The 8,945-nt window shown below is 38.6% G+C and overlaps 1 protein-coding gene across 1 annotated transcript; it reads left to right on the top strand.

Moving 5' to 3' along the window:
• Positions 1 to 476: 476 nt before the first annotated feature.
• Positions 477 to 8,573, top strand: LOC118382025 (ubiquitin-conjugating enzyme E2 D4). The gene is made up of 7 exons (XM_035768892.2): positions 477 to 787; positions 4,426 to 4,489; positions 4,722 to 4,753; positions 4,859 to 4,936; positions 5,035 to 5,140; positions 5,998 to 6,091; positions 7,161 to 8,573. Exons 1-7 carry the CDS (start codon positions 764 to 766, stop codon positions 7,204 to 7,206), a joined length of 444 nt encoding a protein of 147 aa, XP_035624785.1. The 5' UTR covers positions 477 to 763; the 3' UTR covers positions 7,207 to 8,573.
• Positions 8,574 to 8,945: the final 372 nt, after the last annotated feature.

The raw sequence follows: 8,945 nt of genomic DNA, 5'->3' as shown, positions 1-8,945 counted from the left end.
CTGATTATCCCTGAAGTAAACAGGGACATCTTGTGGACAGAGGTGTGGTTTATTAAGTTGTTGTGTGTGTGCCTGCTTGCTAAATGATTTCCCCTGTAAATGTATGCTTAGTATGGTTATTTTGTTTGAGCCCTCTATTAAAATTAATTTGAAAATGTTGTACCCACCTCATCCACATTTTCGAGTCAGTCTTGTTGGAATAGGCTTGATGTTGAATGTCTTTGGCATAGTGGTCCAAACAGGATAACAACTTCGAAAACAATTAAATTAATGTTTGGTTCTTCTTATCCAGCTAATTATGCACAATAATAATCTGCACCACGCCTGACCAAAATAAATTACGAATCAATAATTACAAAATTATCAAAAGGATATAAATGTTCTTTCTAACAAAGGTATTGCAATCAATTAATCGATGGTCATGTGTAACTGCCTTCATTGTCAGGAGATAGGGTACTTAGGCCTAAATTAATTTCAATCAAAATAACTAAAAATTGTCAGCTGCCCAATTAATTCCTTGTCTCGCGATATTCTGGAAATGCTCTCCAGCAGCAGATGCTGCCAGTGAGTGGAAGGAGAGAGGGGGGTGAGAAACCTAACAAAACCGCAACCTTCTACCGTGGAAACTGCAGTTTTATTCGAAAACACCACGATTGTTACATTATTTATATACACACAACGTGACTGGTTTGAAAAACATCGTAATTTAACCCGAGGTGTCTGTTCCAAGTGTATTATAGACCCGTATCTAATTAAACTAGCAATGGCGTTGAAAAGAATTCAAAAGGTGAGTTTTTGTTTGCTTATTTCTTCCTGCCATCCTGCGTTGCAACTAGTCCGCTAAATTGTTAGCTATGTTTACAATAAGTATGGTTCTCCAAAATAGTTTGTCACATTTCATGTAACAAGCACTTGTTTGTGCTCCCCTTGAAAATACTTGGCAGATAGACAGACAAAGACGAGAAACCAATGGTGGCCTTTTGCAATTGACGCATTTCATGCTGCCTATGCTAAGCTGTTAGCTTTACAGGACATTTTTTTTTTGCTTGCTAGTTAGCTGTCCTCACTTAACGTTAGCAGCGAACTAATGTAACGGGCCTGTACCTACCTAGCGGCATTTGGTTGAGGTGCAAGTAATATGACCACCTTGTGAGTGTAAAATAAATAAGCAAGTTAGTCATGTTTTTGTGTCTGGCGACCCGGGTGAGAAAGTACAATTTTGAAGCTAACGTTAGCTTGCTAATGGTACCTATCTTTTGCCATCTTGAATGAATGAGTGTGCTGGAAGGTAATGCGCACGCGTGACATATGACAGCTGTTTGCTTGTTGCCAAATGCTTAACCCCAATGTTGCCATATATGGAATAGCAAATGGGGCACTGGCAAGCAAGTGTATTTATAACAGAATGGACAGCGTTTTCATAAAATGTTAGCTAACTAGAATATTGAGAAAGTTTACTACTTTATGTACAACAAGTGATGTCATACTATATTACCTCAAATGGTACACGGCTAGTGGACCATAACATTTCAAATATGTCATTTTGGTGAACACTTGAAACAACGGTGGTCTGTTTGTATTTTGTCTGTATTGTCAATGTATTAAAAGTTGAGTAGGGATACTTGGCATGGTGTAACAACTTCACAGTATGGTACAATTAAGTCAGGGCCTGTGTAGTGAAACCAACCTGGACTCGGGGATAGATGTGAAATGAAGCCTGAGACTCTCCAGTTAGTTAGTATATGTTACCGTTTGTATTGTATGTATTAATTTGTGGATGTCCAGCCATTTTGTACAAATTTGCAAAACGTATGTAATGTTAAGAATTCCAATTTGTTGTGGCTAGTGTTAGCTATGGGTTAGGTTATAGGGGAAGGATTACATAACATGTTAAGTAGTTGCAAAGTAGCCAAAAGTTTAGTGGCTAATTAGTTATAATGCTAATGTTTTCCGTGATGAGATTTGAACACGCAACCTTTCGGTTGCTAGATGCTGGCGTTATATGCTCACCCATCCAACCAACCACCTTCTTTCTGTCTTATGTAGCCATATCAAACGTAACATGCAGTGCCTTCGGAAAGTATTCAGACCCTTTGACTGTTCCACATTTTGTTACATTACAGCCTTATTCTAAAATTTGCATCTTTTAAAAAAGATCCTCAGCAATCTAGACACAATACCCCATAACGACAAAGAGACCAAGTGTTTGCGCATTTATTAAAAATATAGAACAGAAATACCTTATTTACATAAGTATTCAGACCCTTTGCCATGAAGCTCGAAATTGAGTTTAAGTGCATCCTGTTTCTATTGATCAGCCTTGAGATGTTTCTACAACTTGATTGGAGTCCACCTGTGGTAAATTCAATTGATTTGACATGATTCTAAAAGGCACACACATCTGTCTATATAAGGTCCCACAGTTGACAGTGCATGTCACTGCAAAAACCAAGCCATGATGTCGAAGGAATTGTCTGTAGAGCTCAGAGACAGGATTGTGTTGAGGGACAGATCTGGGGGAGGGTACCAAAAAATGTCTGCACAGTTGCCTCCATCATTCTTAAATGGAAGAGGTTTGGAACCACCAAGACTCTTCCTAGAGCTGGCCGCCTGGCCAAACTGAACAATTGGGGAGAAGGGCCTAGGTCGGGAGGTGACCAAGAACCCGATGGTCACTCTGGCCCTCTGTCAGACTTCCTCTGTGGAGATGGGAGGACCTTCCAGAAGGACAACCATCTCTGAAGCACTCCACAAATCAGGCCTTTATGTTCGTGGCCAGACCGAAGCCAGTCCTCAGTAAAAGGCACATGAAAGCCCACTTGAAGTTTGCCTAAAGGCACCGAAAGACTCTGACCATGAGAAACAAGATTCTGTGGTCTGACGAAACCAAGATCGAAAACTTTATCCTGAATGCCAAGCGTCATGTCTAGAGAACCTGGCACCATCATTAGGGTGAAACATCATGGTGGCAGCATCATGACGTGGGGATGTTTTTCAGCGGAAGGGATTGGTAGACTAGTCAGGATCAAGGCAAAGATGAACAGAGAGTACAGAGAACCTGCTCAGGACCTCAGACTGGGGTGAAGGTTCACCTTCCAACAAGACATTTACATTTAAGTCATTTAGCAGACGCTCTTATCAGCCAAGACAATGCAGGAGTGGCTTCGGGTCAAGTCACTGAATGTCCTTGAGTGGCCCAGCTAGAGCCCAGGCTTGAACCCGATCGAACATCTCTGGAGAGACCAGAAAATAGTTGTGCTGCAACGCTCCCCATCCAACCTGACAGAGCTAGAGAGGATCTGCAGAGATGAGTGGGAGAAACTCCCCAAATACAGGTCTGCCATGCTTGTAGCGTCATTCTCAAGTCTTTAATCACTGCCAAAGGTGCTTCAACAAAGTGCTGAGTGAAGGGTCTGAATACTTTACATGTGATATTTCAGTTGTATTTCTTTTCACAATTCTAAAAACCTGTTTTTGCTTTGTCGTTGTGGGCTATTGTGTGTAGATTGATGGGAGGGGTGGACACGCATACATTTTTAGAATGAGGCTGTAACGTACCAAAATGTGGAAAAAGTCCAGGGGTATGAATACTTTCCGAATGCTATGTGTATTATGCTAATGTATTATACTAATTAGTGTCCCGGAATTACGTTTACTATATTACGTCTAGTCTATGAGACCAGTCTGAGTAAAACTGGTCATGTAATCCTAAATGTCAAAGTTGAGGAGCGGCTTTGGTTGTTAATTTGGCAGTGACACCCTTCACTCCGTGCTCAACCAGACAACTGTCATCAAACTGATGTAGGGTTAGCCTATTTATTTTTCCCTATCTGAATGTCAGTTTTGTCACATTGTTGCTCAGTGTCAATCAGGGTTATATTCACTACAAATAGACTGGAACTGGGAGGGACTACCTGAACTTGTGCAATAAGAAATTTGAATTTGTTGCAAAGCAACGGTGTGCACTAGTGAATATGACCCAGATGTGACTACCTATGCAATCTGTTTATAAAATGTATAGTAATGACAGTTATACCCTCTTTTACGCTACTGCTACTCTCTGTTCATCATATATGCATAGTCACGTTAGCCATATGTACATGCTACCTCAATCAGCCTGACTAAGCGGTGTCTGTATGTAGCCTCGCTACTATATATAGCCTCGCTACTGTTTTTCACTGTTTTTATTTCTTCACTTACCCATTGTTCACCTAATACCTTTTTTTGCACTTGGTTAGAGCCTGTAAGTAAGCATTTCACTAAGGTCTACCTACACCTGTTGTATTCGGTGCACGTGACAAATAAACTTTGATTTGATATCCATGACTGAATTTTCTACTTCCTGGCCACATCATTTAGTAGTAGATACAAAGGTGAATTTTAGACACTGCTTTTTATTTATTTATTATTATTCTATCTCTTTAGGAACTGACAGATTTGCAGAGGGATCCACCTGCACAATGCTCAGCGGGACCAGTTGGAGATGATTGTAAGTAGGGATGAGCTAGGGAATAAATGCTTTATATTAATGTCATATTTGCCATGTCGGAATGTTTTTTTAGAACAGTTAGTTCCAGTCTGTCAGACATTCAGTATTGTGATTTGCACAGATACACAATACATACATTTTAGGCAACTTTTGATGGGCAGCAACGTGATGGGCGAGGCTGTGACATTGCATTGTTCGGTATTAATTGTAACCCATTTGTAATTTTATTTAGTGTTTCACTGGCAGGCAACAATAATGGGTCCGGTATGTAATTTAACTTCCCTTTCTCTTATTAGCACATAGCTTAGCATCAATAAACTTTAAGGGTATTCTTATCCTCTTTCTAAACATGTTTTTATTTTATTTTAGAATGACAGTCCTTATCAGGGAGGAGTGTTCTTCTTGACTATTCACTTCCCTACAGATTACCCCTTCAAACCACCAAAGGTGAGTAAAAAGTCACATAAGATCAGTTGACATTAGGAAACATAATTCATAGTGCTAGAAGTAAGTGCTGGTTTATAAAATACTTAATTAAATTGCAGGTTGCGTTCACGACAAAGATCTACCACCCTAATATCAACAGCAATGGAAGTATTTGTCTGGATATATTGAGATCGCAATGGTCGCCTGCACTCACTGTATCAAAAGGTAAGCCACTGTGAATATTGGTATAAGATCTGACATGGGGTTGGAATGTATCTTTATGTACATTTTCTTTACACTTGTGTGTGTGTGTGTGTGTATAAGGTAGTAGTTGTGGAATTGTTAGGTTAGATTACTCGTTGGTTATTACTGCATTGCCGGAACTAGAAGCATAAGCATTTCGCTATTCTCGCATTAACATCTGCTAACCATGTGTATGTGAGAAATAAAATTTGATTGATTTTAATATTTCCTGTCATTACATGCAGTATAACTATATAGACATATTATTCATGGACAATACATTTAAATATAATGCAGAGGACCATTGGTTTTCATATGACAGCCAGACAGAATATTATCCCTCTGTCTTATTTTAAAACCAAGCATACAAATTTAGGTGGTTTGCTAAAAAGCAGTAATTTTATATTTTTAAGATTTGGCCTAACATTTTAAAGAAACAATTGTTTGACCTAGTCAATGTCTCTCCTGGTAATAATGTACAAGACTACTAGGGATCAAATTCAGCAATCCATTATTTTATTTTCTACTTCAAATAGTTGTAAGAATAATAAATGTATCATTTTTTACTTGAAAAGGGCAATCATGTGCCACTTTATGGCTCTCAGATAGAGGTGGTCAACAGTAATGGTTGTCATAGCAATATGGATTTGAGCTGTTGGTAGGTGTATTAAAGGCTTATCATTCCCCTTAAAGAACATGCATGGTTAATTGGTTTACTTTTTGGATAATAAAATATATTGGATATTTTTTGTTGACTGTTGTCATGTATGTCTGCAGCTGGAGGGGGTTTAGATGCAGCTATCTGAAGTTGATTGTTTTTATTTTCCATTCCTTATTAGTTCTCTTGTCAATCTGCTCTCTGCTTTGCGATCCGAACCCAGATGACCCACTTGTACCAGAGATTGCACACACCTACAAAGCTGACAGGGAAAAGTGAGTGTGCCATACAGTATTTGATTCCCTTGCTTTGAAACTCCAGCATACTGGTATTCTTGAATAGGGCCTAGTCCACAAACAATTAAATATCTTTAATTTCAAAGTTTTGGTCAATAGACATTAATTTCTTCCCAACGTTTCAGTCAACCCTGGTTAAAGTCTTTTCACCGTAACATTGGTATTAGTAGATAGGTTTCCATCCAACTTGTGACAGATTATCATATGAATATTTAAAAATCTGCATAAAAACAATGTGAATTTTCCCACCAAAGATGTTTCCATCAAATTGACCTGTTGTGGATAGATAAAATTAACTTTTGTGGTTAAATTACCTGAATAATGTACTAAATAAAAAAACACAAGTTAAATGGGTTTCCATTGCATTTTCAACTCTACTGATGTTTTTGTCAGAAAATGTTGTTACATTGCGAGTGTGCCCACGCTGGTCTTGGCACGTGCGCTCTAGCCAACAATTCGCAGATGCGGTGTGGGTAGGATAGCCTTCATGATGAGATTATGGACAAAAGAGAAAGATTATTATTATTATTTCTTTTGTCAAACAGCAGCCAAGCATTGATCATCATGTCACCAGAATAAGACCCTCTATATTTTTGTAAAGGAGCATCATCACTCATTACCGTGCACTTTCACCACCCTGTCAAGTTCATTATAATTTATTTAATCTGTAGCGTCATAAACTGCATGCTTTTCCGAGTTGTAGTGGGAGGACCACACATATTGTGACTCCCAAGTTTACTTCAAGATGATGGTTATTATATCAATATTTGCACATAAAGGCATTACCATCGTCTTCTCGCATAATTAATTTTAGACTGTAAGATCTCTCCTTGTCTTGTGTTTTGTTGACATTTGGAATGTGTTTTATTTTTGGGGGCTGTTCCATCAGGCCTGTCTTGAGTTCAAGTTTTTCTTAAATCTGTACTTTCCAAAAAAAGGTTGTATGGAAACCTGGTTAATGATGCATTAAATTATTTGTGGAATATTCAAGAATACAGGTTTGCTAGTTTTTTCTGGTATCGTGCAAACCTTCTATTTTGTTTTACAGGTACAACAGACTAGCAAGAGAATGGACACAGAAGTATGCAATGTGAAAATGCCTGTTAAATTAAAACACTAAAAGAAGAAAATAAACATGTTTAATATTAACCCAAGGCAAAGGAACAAGAGGGGAAACATAACTAGACACTCGGGTTGGAGAAGGAAGCGATAAAATAAGGGACAGTACAACCTGGCTGCTAAGTGCTGAGCTGCTGCCATTTGCTGTTCTTCATGACTTGTATGGATCTGCTGAGGAACTCTTGAAAGCACTCCCTTATGGAATACTGGAACCTCCTCATGTTCCAAACCACCACACCCAGACTTTAACTATTACTACTTCTATTGTGACTATTATCAGTGTTACTATTCATACTCTTATTATGATCACTGTTGTTATTATCATAATGATTGTGTTCTACTGAAAGCTGAAACATTGGGTTTGAATTTGGAGGGGACTAGTTAGCGGCTTGGTTCTCCCTCCTTTCAAAGGTACTTTCTTTGTCCCTCTGGATGTCTTGTTCATGTATTCAGTGGCCTTGCTGTATTATTGTAATAACCTCTTCTCAGATGTTAGCTGTGAAATTGAGGTGGAGTGCTCAGCACAATGGTGCATGGCTATATCCAGCAGCGTGGTTCTATTGCCCACAAAGTCTTGAAATACGGTCTCGGGTTGGTCTCAAACCCAGACATAATGTAAGATAAGTAATTTTGCTTCCCCCTGAGCCAATTTTGTTTTCACTCAATGCATTTGGAAAGGTCCCAAATGCAGTGACAGGTGGTCTTTGAAGAGCCTGGAGAGAGGTGCAATCAAGGTGAGCTGGACTGGTATCTGTGCTCATGGGAAAGAGACCAGGGAAAAGGTTCTGAAACTGCCACTACTTTTATCACTTGTCATCTATGTCCCCTTTTCTTGTCCTAGATCCATCCAGAGCTAGCATCTTGACATATAACATCCAACTGTAAAGACACTTAAACCCTGGTAAAGCTCATCTCTGAGATTAACTCCTCCCAGCCATACAATGCCACTTTCTAAATACAGTAGCTCAGGTATATATCCAACTCACCTGTCTGAAATGGCACTGTAGTGAGAGAAATGATCAGACCTGTTTTGCACAGTGAGTTACTGCTTTAATCCAGAAGTTGTGTTTTTGGATGTCTGACATGGGTCATTCATTAGCTTTCCCCTTCTCAATTTATCAAATTGTTTTACTGTACAACACTGATGTGAATGTTTTCAAACAGGTTTTGTTAATGCTTGGAGAGAGTGCACATGCTAATGTTTTGGATATGCCATTGGTTAAATAAACTTTTTTTTTTTTAAATCTCCATTAGATGGGAGTTTAAGACTTCCTTTAATGAAAAACTGTTGCAGATTTATGAATAAACATTTAGTTTTGTTTTTAGTTTGACTAAATCCAGATGTATTTGTCATCATGGTTTATTGTGAAGTTTCACGAGGTGTTTCACACGTTTCCCGTGCCTTTTACATCTTACATTGTAACAAACTAACATGAGCTCTAACCTGGATCTTGGCAGCTGCATATTTGTTTTAGCAGATGTCTTGAGATTTTGTTATCATCATTGGAACCTCACTTTCGCTTTATTTTTCCAGATGGTCTGCAACAGTGTACGTGTGCAATACATTAGTAATCTAGTATTCTGCAAGCTTGATTGTAGTTATGCCATTAGTAATATCAAATTCAACGTCAACATAATCCTGTGCAGGTGCTGGATTATTTAGATTGCATCTGTGTTGCGCCATAGATTGGTTAAAAATAAAGTATAACTGTCT

The sequence above is a fragment of the Oncorhynchus keta genome, chromosome 25, assembly GCF_023373465.1.
Source record: "Oncorhynchus keta strain PuntledgeMale-10-30-2019 chromosome 25, Oket_V2, whole genome shotgun sequence".
NCBI lineage: Eukaryota > Metazoa > Chordata > Actinopteri > Salmoniformes > Salmonidae > Oncorhynchus > Oncorhynchus keta.
Note: the sequence above shows the minus strand (reverse complement) of the source record. Positions and strands in the feature narration are given on the sequence as shown.